Raw genomic sequence first — 13,836 nt, 5'->3', positions numbered from 1 at the left:
CCTCGATCCTTAGATCTCAGCCTCCTGAGTAGCTAGAATTAGACATGAGCTACCAGTGCCTGGCTATAATAACACTTTTGAACATTCATTTTGTTTGTCTACCATTTCTTGAGTAATTATTGTGATGAAATTACACACATTGGGCTTAAAAAGTACTCAACCTTTAGGACCTTCCCTTTTCAAAATTATATTTGTAATATTTGTGCCATTGTTTTATTTATTCTACCTCTCTACATTTGAACCTTGTTAGGCAAACCTGGATTGCTTCTTTTTTCTCTACTTATGTCCTATCCCCTTTAATCCATTTTCCACCACTGCTTGTGATTTTTTTTTTCTACAACACAGTTCTTTTCTAGGTTAGACTCTTTCTCTGGCACCCCATTATTCATGATTGTGTCAGAGCTAATTAGCTTGACACCCCAATTCCTAGTGATTTGAGCCCATTTAGAGTGTTTCCTAACAGAGTAATAATATACCACTTTCCTTTCCCACTCCCTTATGTCACCAAACTGCACTTTCTATGATTTCCAGACAAATGTTCTTGGCTTTTCTTGGGCCCTTTTTAAAAAATTGGTTCTCCTTGGTGATGGTCAGGCAATTAGCCCCTTAAGACCAGGCCCATGTCTAGTTCTAAGACAATTGTCTGAATGCCCTAGAAATGGATTCCTTCTGGCTGGACATGGTGGCATATGTCCATAACCTCAGATCTTTGGGAGGTGGAGATTGGGAGGACAGTGGTTCATGGCTACTCTGGGGAGATACTCTCCTCCCCCCCCCCTCCCCCCCCCCATTTCAACCAATAAGCCTGCTGTGGTGACCTTGCTTATGTTGCCAGCTACTTGAGTCCAAGAACAGCCCTAGACAGAAATGTAGATGCTCTCTAAAAAAAAACTAAGGCAAATGGGTTGGGGGCATGGCTCATGGGCTAGAGTACCTTTTTAGAGTACAAGGTCCTGAGTTCATCTTCTCATCTGTTCCTTCCCTCAAAAGTGATCTGGTTTACTGTGTTTCTGTAATACACATCTGTCCTATAACATATATTGTCTATAATGATGGCATCGGTGGTTCCTGGAACATTCTGTCTCCCTGAGGACAAGTAATTACCTTCATTGGTACTTAGTTTTAAAGTTCAGGATCCAAATAAAAAGCCACTGCTTTTTACTTTGGTGCCATTAAATCTGTTTGGAGAAACTAAGAGATTTAGGATTACTTTCGGGGAGCACATGTAAAGATGAGAAATATGGATCCTTAAGGCATTATTTGAATATTATTTCTTCTATGTTCTTCGCTAGTCATTTGCGGTTTGGTTAGGTTATGAACAGCATGGAATAGACTCTAGACCACCTGGGAGTGGCAAGGCCACATTGAGTCTTGAATATTGAACTGGCCAGTAGCTGATTGGTCAGATATGGTTGCAGAATTTACTGCCTGTTGTTTCCATGCTTTTGATGCTATGTTGCTATTAGTATAGAAGTAGCCTCATTTTAATTATTGACCTTCCTTTTTAACATAATTTGTATTACTACCTTTAGTATTCTAAACTTATAGATTAAGCCACCAGCTTCCCTGTCTCTTTTAGGTAAGAACTCAGGGCCCTATCCTCACAGCAAGTGGCAAAAATCCTGTCATGGAGCTCAATGAAAAAAGAAGAGGTCTCAAGTATGAACTTATCTCAGAAACTGGTGGAAGCCATGATAAGCGCTTTGTAATGGAGGTGTGTTTCTAGACTCATGCAGCCTTTTTTTCCTTTCGCAGCTGTAGGGTATCCTGAACTGTTAGGTAAAAATGTTTTGCCATCAGTTCTTTGGGCACTGTTTATTTCTGGTGTTTTCTATGTTATGTATTTAAATTAAAACTACTAGAGGATTGAATGGAATAATTGCAAAGTGGTGTTCTTGATTTCAGGTAGAAGTAGATGGGCAGAAATTCCGAGGCGCAGGTCCAAATAAGAAAGTGGCAAAGGCAAGTGCTGCGTTAGCTGCCCTGGAGAAGCTGTTTTCTGGCCCCAATGCAGCAAATAATAAGAAAAAGAAGATTATTCCTCAGGTATGAGTTAAGCTTAACTTTTGCAGTACTTTTCAAAATGCTCTGAGAATTAAATTTCCTGCTTTTGTGTTTCTTTAGCTTGTTTTTTTTTTTTTAATTACCTTGCTTTATGTAGTTCACTTTGGCATTTTGTAAAGTTGTTTCTTTTTTTTTAAATTTTTTATTGTGAAAATACTGTACAGAGGGGTTACAATTACATGGGCAAGATAATGAGTACATTTCTTACCAAGCATTGTAGCCTCCTCCTTTGTTTCCCCTTCCCATCCTCCCCCCGCCCCCCCCACCCAGTCCTCCCTGCTACCCCCCTCCCCTCTCCCCTCCCCCCTCCCCCTCCCCCCCACCAAAGTTGTTTAGCCCTGCGGTAGGGCACCCGCCCCGAGCACGCAAGGCCCTGGGTTCAATCCTCAGCCTGGCAAAAAAAAGGAAAAAAAAAAACAAGGCAAAGTTGTCAAGTTCATTTTTCGACATAATGACTTGTACATCTCATTGTTGCAATGGGTCCACCTGTATCCCTATTTAAATGATTTGTTTTTCCCCTTCCCCTCCACAAATTATAACGACATCAAATACAGTGAAAGCAGGGGTTATACTGTGGGGGAGGGACATACAAAGCAATGTAAAGTTGTTTCTGTTTTTGTGAATTTAGCAGCTTTTCTTTCAGGTAGATAATGAATAATACACATCAAGACCAGGTTTACTGTTCTGTGGTGTGACTTTATTTTTTGCACAAAAACTATATATTGACAGATGTATAAACTATATATTGACAGATGTATAAACTAGCATTATTTGGAAGGTTGAGCCTATCCAGGATGAGATAAGATATGGAGGTAGTTTGTGCTTTCTGGAGAAAGAGCACTTGTGCAGCTCAGAGAACCTCCAAATTTCCTGGAGCTCTTCTTTCTCCAGGTCTGCAGCTGTTCTCTCACTTCTTTCCACACTGCTTTTGTATGATTTACTTGAGGTTTTCCTTTGTAGGCAGCACAGAATGTGTTAAATTTGCTTTTGCAGATTACTGGCATTGGTGTGTCAGTGCCTGGAAGTCTAGAGTTTTCAGTAGGTATTTGGAAAAATTGGCTCCTAATACATGCCCTTCTTGTATATGAAGTTCTTCAACCCCTCCATTTATGCATCAAGAAATACTTTTTAGACAGGTACCATGTGTAATTATGAGAGAAAAAGAGATAGATGGGTAAATATAAGATACACTCTCAGTGTCATGAGGAGTGCTGGTGCAGGACTAGTGCCTGAATAAATTATATGAGAAAAACAGATATTCAAAATGTTCAGATAAAAGAAGCATTGAGTATTTAAATTATTAAACTTCTTGTATTTAGATCCTTTTATATACGCTAAATCTTCTGTAGAAGGGGTAGAACTTGATCTCATTTTACAGAAGAGGAAAGTGAGAAACATTAATTGATGATGAGGTTCCCTTTCAAATTGTCCAGAGACCCTGGATGTCCTACTGCATATTATATCCATCTGGACATTCATTCTGTTTTACTTATGCTTCTTTTGTCAACAATGATCAACACTTGTTAAATTTAAAATGTAAATGGAGATGGCTAACGTAAAAATTAGTGAAACTATAGCCAAGCGCTGGTGGCTCACGCCTGTAATTCTAGCAACTCAGGAGGCTGAGATCTGAGGATCACGGTTCAAAGCCTGCCTGGGCAGGAAAGTCCGTGAGACTCTTATCTCCAATAAACCACTAGAAAACTGGAAGTGGCACTGTGGCTCAAGCAGTAGAGTGCTAGTCTTGAGCTGAAGAATGCAAGGACAGCACCCAAACCCAGAGTTCAAGCCCCACGACCGACCAAAAAAAAAAAAAAAAGGTAAAACTAAAATCTTTGTTACACATGTAAAATATTAGATTTTCTAAAGTCTTTGAGTAGCAAAAGACAAAATATATTCTAGATTATGTGGAAAAATTGTTATTACATTGGGGTTTTTAACCCTACATCTTGAAATTGATTAGAAGCTTTTGTACATAAAAAGCCTAGCTTCAATTATTTACCTTTCAGGGGTGAAGAATCTCCAGCCAGCAGATCATATGAAACCTGCAGAAATCATTTTTACGTGAGAGGACAGACATACTTTTCATGGGCTGCCCACAGCTGTCTGCCTGCATTTATAATTTTTTATGGCCCTTGAATGTTATAAATATCCAAATGGGCCTTGGCAGAGAAAGATTTCCTACTCTTGATTTATTATATAGTGAAGTTTGTTTCTGGAAACATGAGTTAGATCTCTCTGGAATTACTCTGTTCCTGCCAGTTTGTTGCTTCCTGGCTACTTTTAACTAGTGTGTTTTTTTAAAAAAGGGTTGAAATGTGAAATCCACTCATTTTCAGAAATTTTCCATACTAGAAACTGTGTTAAAACTCATGTGTTTAATGAGTTTGACAGCCAAGAAGTAGTCTATTTGAATGTATGGATTGGTTTATTTCTGGAGAAAAGAAGAATGGCTATCCTTGTGAATTTCCTCTTGGACCTTGGAAGTGTCATAGGGGTAGTCAGATATGAGATAATGGCTATTTTGGAAATAAGAAAGTGTCAGGTTGGTTTTTTTTGTTTTTTGTTTTTTTTTGCATAAGTCAAGTGTCTTCCTCCTCTGACTCTTTCAGCTTCGTAAACACTGTTGACTTTCCCCTGATTCTCTTTGAAGCTCTGCACCACTTGCCTTGCACTTTGGCAAGTGTAGGGAATCATAATATTCTAGCTTGAATTTTTATTGCATTTTTACACTAAAAAACAAGTTGAGACACTGATTTTCTAGAGTATTCACTTAGAGAGAAAGGAGGTATTTTTGCAGTACTTTTTTACTTAACAGTTCAACTTTTTTTTTGGTTGTTTTTTAATTTTTTTTTTTTTGGTCAGTCATGGGCCCTGAACTCTGGGCCTGGGAACTGTCCCTCAGCTCTTTAGCTCAAGGCTAGTGCTCTACCACTTGAGACATAGCGCCACTTCCAGCTTTTTTCTTTTTGCTTATGTGGTGCTGAGGAATCCAACCCAGGGCCTCAGGCATGCAAGGCAAGCACTCTTACCACTGAGCCACCTTCCCAGCCCCTGTTTTTTAATTTTTTTAAATTATCTTTAAGTAGTTGTACAAACACGTTCCCATTGTACAAAACAGTATATGTGTACAAAGTGTCTGACAACATTGTCACCCATCTCTCTTAACTCATCCCTTCTCTCACTTTTTTTTAATTGAGATTAGGTGATTACATAAATTTCACATATTTCACAGTATTGTGGAATAGTGATACTTAGAGTCACAAACACATTTTAACTTTCACAAGGCAAATTGTCATTATCATGGTCTATACAGTTTGTGAATTCTATGTGCTTTGACAATACAAGTTATTTTTTCCACATCAGATGATGTTTACATTTACAGTTCAACTTCTAAGAGTGTTTTCATGGCTATTCTTTGCTGTTTTTACTATAAAGGGAAGTGGTTCTTTTTTTGTTTCTGTTTTTTTTTTAATTTTAAAATGAGTTATGTTATCCTCATTTTACAGTTAATGGGGAGACTTTCAGAGAGAACTTTACATAGCCATACCTAGCATTTCAAGCAAGAAAACCTTTTTGAGCTATTTAATGGTTGATACATGCAAATATGCTCAGAAGAAATAAGCTTAAAGAAATTCCATAACCAAAAAAGAAAGAAAGAAATTCCATAACCTTCTTGAGGTCATGCAAAAGAAACTGGCTTTCTGGTCAATGAGCAGAAGTAGCTGTAGATACTCAGAGTCCCAGTTGCTGACCTAGAAAAAAAAAAGGAAACTGACCTTTTCATCTTCCACCTTCCTTCTGTCCTTTTTTCTTTTTTTAAAATTCACTCAGGTTTATAGTTATTTGTGGATATTTTATTGCTGAGATGTTTTCTCCCTGTAGGTAGAAAATTCACTGGCTTTCTTGTTTTTTTTTTTTTTTTTTGTCGGTCGTGGGGCTTGAACTCTGGGCTTGGGCGCTGTCCCTGCACTCTTCAGCTCAAGGCGAGCACTCTACTGCTTGAGCCACAGCACTACTTCTGGTTTTTGAGTGGTTTATTGGAGATAAGAGTCTCATGGACTTTCTTGCCCAAGCGGGTTTTGAACCGTGATCCTCAGATCTCAGCCTCCAGAGCAGCTAGGATTATAGGCGTGAGCCACCAGCGCCTGGCTTCACTGGCTTTCAAACCCAGATATCAGTTGTTTATATAATTAAATAAAAGTAATCCTCAGTCAGGCCTACAGTGATTTAAGTGTATTTTAAATACTTAATTTTTTTTTTTTTTTTGTCGGTCGTGGGGCTTGAACTCTGGGCCTGGGCGCTGTCCCTCAGCTCTTCAGCTCAAGGCGAGCGCTCTACCACTTGAGCTACAGCGCCACTTCCTAAATACTTAATTTTTAAATTTAGAATGTGAACTCTTTCTGGATAAACTCTCTAGTGAAAAGTTAACTTAGGTGCTTTTATGTGCTTAGCATATGTTTTAAAATAGTTCTAAGGTGGTTATCATTTCTATTTTGTAGGTGATACACTGAAGAGTCTAATCACTTGTTATGGTACCTGAGAGCCCAAATTTTCATGGTGATTTTGCATCAAAGAAATGAGAGGCTGATCATTTTTTTAGTGATAAAATGTGTTCTATATATTTTTCATAGGCAAAGGGTGTTGTGAATACAGCTGTATCTGCAGCAGTCCAGGCAGTTCGGGGCAGAGGAAGAGGAACTCTGACAAGGGGAGCTTTTGTTGGGGCTACGGCTGCTCCTGGCTACATAGCTCCAGGTTAGTACTGTATGAGATTATCTGCTTCTTTGGCACCTAGACCTTCATTTTCCAGGGTTATACAGGGTCCTTGGAATATAACACATAAAATTATTCAGAACTTCAAATGAAAAGAATGTATAGCCAGATGCTGGTGGTTCACGCATGCGTGGTTCAAAGCCAGCCCAGGCAGCAAAGTCTGAGACTCTTATCTCCAGTAAACCACCAGAAAACTGGAAGTGGCACTGTGGCTCAAGTGGTAGAGTGCTCACCTTGAGTTAAAGAACTGAGGGACAGTGGCTAAGCCCAGAGTTCAACTCCCACAACTGACAAAAAAAAGAAAAGAAAAGAAAAAGAAAAGAATGTACAGACTACCATAGGTTTTTTTTTTTTTTGTTGTTGTTGGTCATGGGGCCTGAACTCTGGGCCTGGGCACTGTCCCTCAGTAATTCAGCTCAAGGCTAGCACTTCTGCTTATGTGGTGCTGAGGAATCGAACCCGGGGCCTCATGCATGCAAGGCAAACACTCTTACCGCTGAACTACCTTCCCAGCCCGCACCATAGGTTGTTTCCTTTGGGTTTCTTTTTCTTGGAGGAAGATGACAGATGAGCAATATTGGACTTGGTTTTCATTTTGAGAATGAGGAGAATCTATTTTGTGGGAACATAGAAATTGTGTTGTGTATATAAGAAGGGAAAAATTGTTAAGGGCCTTTTTAACATGGGTTGGGAGTGCATATAGGTGGGGAAGACTTTATTAGCATTTGTTTTTTTGGAAACCATCAAAGGAAAAAATAGTACAAATGATTTGCAAAACCGAATTTATCCTGAACTTGCTTATTATACACCGGATGTTTTCATATAAATTATTTAACTTAATTGTGCTTTTAATATTTACCGGATTTTTCCTCAGGTAGAAATTAATTTCCAGATAATGAAAATAATATATAAAATTGAGTTCTAGGGAGATAAAGGTAACCAGCCTCAATGAAACAACTGCTAAGCATCAATGTAAGGATTTGAAGTATATGTTTGTAGTTCCAAAGTTTGTGTTACTCTTTTCTGCCACGTGGCTTGAGGGATAGCTGCCTTCTTTGTGCTTTCCATTCAGATCCCTATTTGGTTTTAACCATGGGTTTCCGGTAATTTTGTTAAAATGAAGTTCTTAGCAATATTGAACTGAGGAAAATTTCCACATGACAAGCAAGCAAGACACTTGTATTAATTGGTCAAGGTGAAACGTGTATAACTACTAGGTTTTAGCCAGGTGCCAGTGGCTTATGATTATAATCCTAGCTACTTAGGAGGCTGAAATCTGAGGATCACAGTTTGAAGCCAGTTGGGCAGGAAAGTTCTGAGACTCCAATCTCCATTAACTACCAAAAAGCCCAAAATGGAGCTTGTGGCTCAAGTGGTAGAGTGCTAGCCTTGAGCAAAATAAGCTTAGGGATAATGTCCAGGCCCTGAGTTCCAGCCCCAGGGCTAGAACAACAACAAAAAGATTAGGTCTTAATTCAGTAAGATTTTTTAGGTAACATCCCTATAATTTCCCTTATAATTGTATTTTCTTCTAAGTAAAGTAGAATAGCTTATTTGGGAGTTTTATGAGTGATAGGGCTTTGGAAAGAGAACTCTAGAGGTTGATTCCATTTGTATTGCTCCAAGATATGTTCTCATAAATATGTGCTTTATCACATAGTAGATCTAGAGTTTGTTCTCATGCAGATTACAGTTTGAGGGGGCAAGATGTGTTGACCAGGTAGTAGCAGTGACAGCTTGAGGTGAGCAATCATGGAGGAGATCATGCCATGAAAGCCTGTAACAGAGGACCCTGATGTAGTCTAGTTGGGTCTCTGAATGTTTCCCTAAAGAAGTGACACTGGAAGGGAGCATTGGAGATGACATTTTAAAAGCTTTAGAAGTTTTACAAAAAGATATTCTTTCGTGACCTAGAGAAGATTCATTCAGTTTAGGTCAGTCTAGATAATGATTAAGTTTGTACCATTTCTGGAGCATATTCTGTGTGACATGGATTATTAAAAGTATTTTTATGTTGACACAGAGGCTAAGTGATACCAAAAAATAGATATAACTGAAAATACCTTGCTCATAAGAGGTAGCAGTATTAGATTCCCAATGGCCTGATCAGTAACCAGTTTCATAGTTGTAGTTTCATCTGTTTTTAAGGAGCTACAGTGTCAAAACTGTAGCATTGGCAGAGTACTTATCAAATTTCCTGAAATAGAGTTTATATACAGACTTTTTTTTTTTTTTTTGGTCAGTTGTGGGGCTTGAACTCTAGTCCTGTGTGCAGTCCATGAGCTATTCAGCTCCAGGTGAGCGCTCTACCACTTGAGTTACAGTGCCACTTCCGGTTTTCTATGATTAATTGGAGGTAAGAGTCTCACAGACTTTACTGCCCAGGCTGGCTTTGAACTGTGATCCTCAGATCTCAGCCTCCTGAGCAGCTAGGATTACAGGTGTGAGCCATTGGCACCCAGCTATTCCCAGACTTTTTAGTCTTAATTTCACCTTTGGCCATTGCTGTCATGTCCTCATCCTACTGATTATTTCAGCTGCATTGTTAGTGGAGATGTGGCTCAATTGATAGAGCACCAGCCTTAAGCAGAAAAACCAAATGAGTAGTGAGGCCCTGAGTGCAAGCCCTGGTACCATCACCCCCAGAGAGATTGTGTGTGTGGGGTGCATGTGGGAAGGATTTAGCTGCATTGTGTCCTGCTTAAATCTACAATTTAGTGAAGTACCCCAGTTTAATTCAAATATAGACTAACATGTCAAGAAACCAAGAACAAAACCTGCCACCCATTAGGAAATTTTTTGATTCAGGGCCTGAAAGCAGTTCACTTCTTTGGCATTCTTTTGAGTGCTTTATCTCAAACAGAAATTTTCAAAGTTAACTAAGATTCATTGAATGCTCAAATGGGGCAGGACAAACACTTGAATTTGGACTGTTCAGTATGAAGGCAGTGTAATATAGAATCAATAGCTGTGTGATTTCCTAGGAAAGGTGACATTTGATCTTGAACTTGAAGAATAAATTATGGTTGGTTATATAGAGGAGACAAAACAATTCATTTGAGCAGAAGAAATAGAAAAAGGAATAGGTGAAAAGGCTAGATTTGTTTTGGTGTAGAGATTTGTCCAGAGCCCATTCAGGTGTCATGGCTTTCCAGCTGGGCACCATTGGCCTATCACCTGCAATCCTCGCTGATAAGGAGGCTGAGATCCAAGGATCATGGTTTGAAGCCAGCTGGGACAGAAGGAAAGTCCATGAGACTCTTAATTCCAATTAACCTTCAAAAAGTTGGAAGTAGAGCTGTGGCTCAGGAGGTAGAATGTTAGCTTTGAGCAGAAAAGCTCAAGGACAGAGCCAATGCTCCTGAGGTCAAGCCCCAGGACCAGCACCAAAAATTCCCCTCCTCCAAAAAAACAAAAATCCCCACACTTTCTGGAGACTTGATGAAGCAAGTTTGTATTTACATATTGGAAAATTAAAAACTGAAACTTCTATTAACATGGTGTTTCAATCCTTACACTATAAAGAAACATGGGAGCTTTTTTATTTTAAAAATGAGTAGACGGCAAATTAAACATTATTTATCCAAGTAAGGATGTATAAGAATTAGTGCCAGAACTAATTTGCTAAAAAACATCTGTGTTCTTTGTACTGATTCTTGTTTAATAATAGGAGCATTTTTTTAATAGGAGCATTTTTAATAAATACCAGATGCTAACTTACTTAGAGACTTGGTGCTGGGCCAGTCATTTAGATATCAACAAGTCATGGACTTTGCCCCGGGCTCAGACTTGAGCCATGTGTTCCCTTAGATGGCAATTGGGGCCTCAACCTATTCTGTCACTGTTTTCACAAATGAGATGGGGAAAGTGCTATTTCCAACTTAGAGAAATTAGTGATTTGAATGGTTCTAAGTATTCTTTGGTTTAACAGATGCTATATATTCTGCAAGGTGTAGATGATGTAAAAATGGGTAAGACTTGGCCTGTGTCACTCTAGTAAGAAACATGGACAAATGGCTAATTAAAATGCTGAATGGAAATGAAATGAGAGAGAGACATAGGATATTGTGGTGGGTTAGTGAGAGCCTTATGGGCACAGAGTGGCTAGACTATAACTACACTTGGGCATGGTTCTCTGTTGTCTAGCTTCTGGCCTAGGGTGCCAGGCCAGGTAGTTTGTGAATCAGGCCAATGCAATTGCCTTTAGTTCTGAATTGATTTACATTCTTCTTCTTCGTACCAGGCTATGGAACACCTTATGGTTACAGTACAGCTGCCCCTGCCTATGGTACGTACAAAATCTAATTGATTACTCCTTTAGCAAGTCTGTCAGAACAATCCAAAGCACAGTTTGTATCCAGGGTTTCAGTCAGTAAATGAATCAGGGGATCTCAGACCTAATCATTTTAGTGACACAACTTAAATTCCCTTTGGAAATGCCACAACCTTGTGGTTCTTGGTTTGGTTAGAGTTGCTCTTCTCTCTGCTTTGCCTGATTGAAGGACTGCTTGTTCTAATTGCCTGTTTCTGACCATATTGAAATTAAATATTTTAAGTAATCCTTCTTACAGCCAACTTACACTCCATTCAAAGGCTACTAAAGGGCCATGGTCAGTTTCTAGCCTGGTTGCCTGCCAGCTGTATAATCACATTAACATTTCTGGTTTAGTTTGTATCTGTGTGAACAATGGGTGATTTGAGTCAAAACTAGGAAACGGTTACTTCAAATTTGTAGCTATCATCCTTTTCTATCCATTTTGCTTTGGGGGCTGAGGTAAATGGTTATCATTGGTCCTAAAGAGGAACTGATGGTGGATTTACCAACATCTTCCATAAGTTCTTCTGCAAAAAGCCAGTTGTTTATTCTAGAAAATCAATAGCCTTCCCCCAACCCCAGTTAAAAAAAATAACAGCAAATATGCAAATTAACTTCATTGGCCCTTTGGATAACTTTTGAATGAGGTTTATGTGGCAATGGAGGCAGTAGGTTTGGAGTCAGTGATATGCTCTTAGTTTCCCTACTCAGGTGCTATATGTTATAGACTCAGCCATCTGCAGGATGTTTGTAATTGAGAGAAGAGATAACAAGAGAGTATGTGTGCATGTGTGTGAGAATGTGTGTCGGCACAGCCCCAGGCTGGGTGTGCATGCACACAGAAAGCAAAAGCCCTTCATGTATTGCTCTTTGTGACATGAATCCTCTACTTGAACATTTTCCTCTTCACATCAACTCTGCCATATTCATCTGAATGAAAATTACAGATCCTTAAGACATTGCTAAACCGAATCTTCATTTGATTTCATAATTGTAGAAATAAGTACAAAGTGAATAGTTTGACTTCTTTGCCCATTAAGTTAGTTTATTATATCTTGAAAAGTTGTAGAGAACTGGCAAGGGCCAAACATGTGGAACTTTTTTTTTTTGTCGGTCGTGGGGCTTGAACTCTGAGCTTGGGTGCTGTCCCTCAGCTCTTCAGCTCAAGGTTAGTGCTCTACCACTTGAACCACAGCGCCACTTCTGGCTTTTTCTGCTTATGTGGTACTGAGGAATCGAACCCAGACCATCGTGCATGCAATGTAAGCACTCTACCACTGAGTTACTTTCCCAGCCCTGGAACAAGTTTTGTTTAGGCAATATAAAGCCTGGACTTAAATCCTTTGCTTGATAGGTTTGAAGGCTCATGCTTGTAATACCAGTGCATAGTATGTAGAGAGAGGAAGGTGAGGTTTTTTGGTGAACAAAAGTTAGACCTTATCTCAACAACCAAGCTGGGTGTAATACCTGTAGTTCCAGCCACATGAGAAACTTAAGTTGGAAGAGCATAGTCCAAGGTTGGCTCCGGGTAAAAATGTGAGACCCTGTCTGTAAAACAAACTAAAAAAAAAAACTAAAGGAATAGCTCAACTGGTAGCATGCTTGACAAGCACAAAGCCCTGAGTCCAAACCCAGTACTGCCCCTCCAACCAACCTCCTTAGCCTGCTTCCCTCAGACATACCCAGGTATGGATGAGGGCCTCCCCCAGTTCCGAGCTAGAGTAACATTATGACAGGTGGGAATTGAGGACTAGTCCAGGTTTCCTTCTGAATTGAAACTAGCTCTTTTTGATTTGGCCATTGGCTTCTGCTCTTCATCAATTTCTGGATATCCTTATTGCCACATCTTTCTCCATCTAGGTCTGATCCCCTTACCCTGATCCAGTACATTAGATTCATTTGCTTTATTATGTCTTATGTGAATTCTTTAGAACCTGCAGATTTTTAAGTCTGTCTTTGTAATAGTCGCACAGTAGGTTTTTCAGATTCTTTAGTTCAGGTTTGCCAAAGACTGCTTGCTTTTTCCTTTTAAAGCAATTTGTATCTAGATTCTTAGGTTACATCCATGTTTTTCCTTAGTCTTTAATTTTCTCCCTTGGTCCTCTGTTTCCTCTTTTAACATTATGCTGTCACTCTGTGGCCTCTGAGCCTCAGTTCAGAGGGCTCCTCTCTTCCATCTGCCATATAACTGACTTCCAAAGCTGGTGAAGTTTGATGCCCCCATTTTTCACATAAAAGATTTGGTTTTTAAATGTTACTGTGATGCAAACCTACTAAAACGATGCTTTATTTTGGCTGTAAGGTAAATATGTCTTTTGGCCTTTGTAAAGCTGTTGCATGTGGGGTAATTTCCCTCTGATCATCTGGTGCTCTTGAATACCTGCTGTTGCTGCTTTGTGATTTCTCCGTAGGTTAAATATCAGAATAAGCATAGGAACAGATTTCAAATCCTGCTTGAGTATGCAGAAGTTTGTGAGGCCACAAGAACGTATTAATTACAAAATTTAGAAAGTAATTAATCTTTCCAGATTTGCCATGCCAATATTGGCAGTAGCCATTAAGAAGATGAACCCGGAGGCAGTTCTCGTTGTTTGAGGCCTGCCCAGAAAGCTATGCTATATATCTTAACAATCCCTGTTTCTTCTTTAGTATGTGATGTGCCAAATTGAGAACCAGTGTGG

At 39.3% G+C, this 13,836-nt stretch overlaps 1 protein-coding gene across 4 annotated transcripts in view; it reads left to right on the top strand.

Annotated features, from left to right (window-relative positions):
* Window positions 1–13,836, top strand: part of LOC122107043 (spermatid perinuclear RNA binding protein) — a 131,301-nt gene that overhangs the window by 101,057 nt on the left and 16,408 nt on the right. For all 4 annotated transcript variants that reach the window (XR_006147287.1, XM_042678614.1, XM_042678612.1 and 1 more), the window contains 4 exons: window positions 1,580–1,714; window positions 1,906–2,046; window positions 6,699–6,822; window positions 11,084–11,128. Coding sequence is in view for 3 of the 4 variants with exons in the window: in XM_042678614.1 (XP_042534548.1) it covers window positions 1,580–1,714; window positions 1,906–2,046; window positions 6,699–6,822; window positions 11,084–11,128 (445 nt within the window). In the remaining variant the exon portion in view is untranslated. The remainder of the gene's footprint in view (window positions 1–1,579; window positions 1,715–1,905; window positions 2,047–6,698; window positions 6,823–11,083; window positions 11,129–13,836) is intronic.

This window comes from Dipodomys spectabilis, unplaced genomic scaffold (assembly GCF_019054845.1).
Source record: "Dipodomys spectabilis isolate Male_0828 unplaced genomic scaffold, ASM1905484v1 ptg000046l, whole genome shotgun sequence".
Taxonomy (NCBI): Eukaryota; Metazoa; Chordata; class Mammalia; order Rodentia; family Heteromyidae; genus Dipodomys; species Dipodomys spectabilis.
Note: the sequence above shows the minus strand (reverse complement) of the source record. Positions and strands in the feature narration are given on the sequence as shown.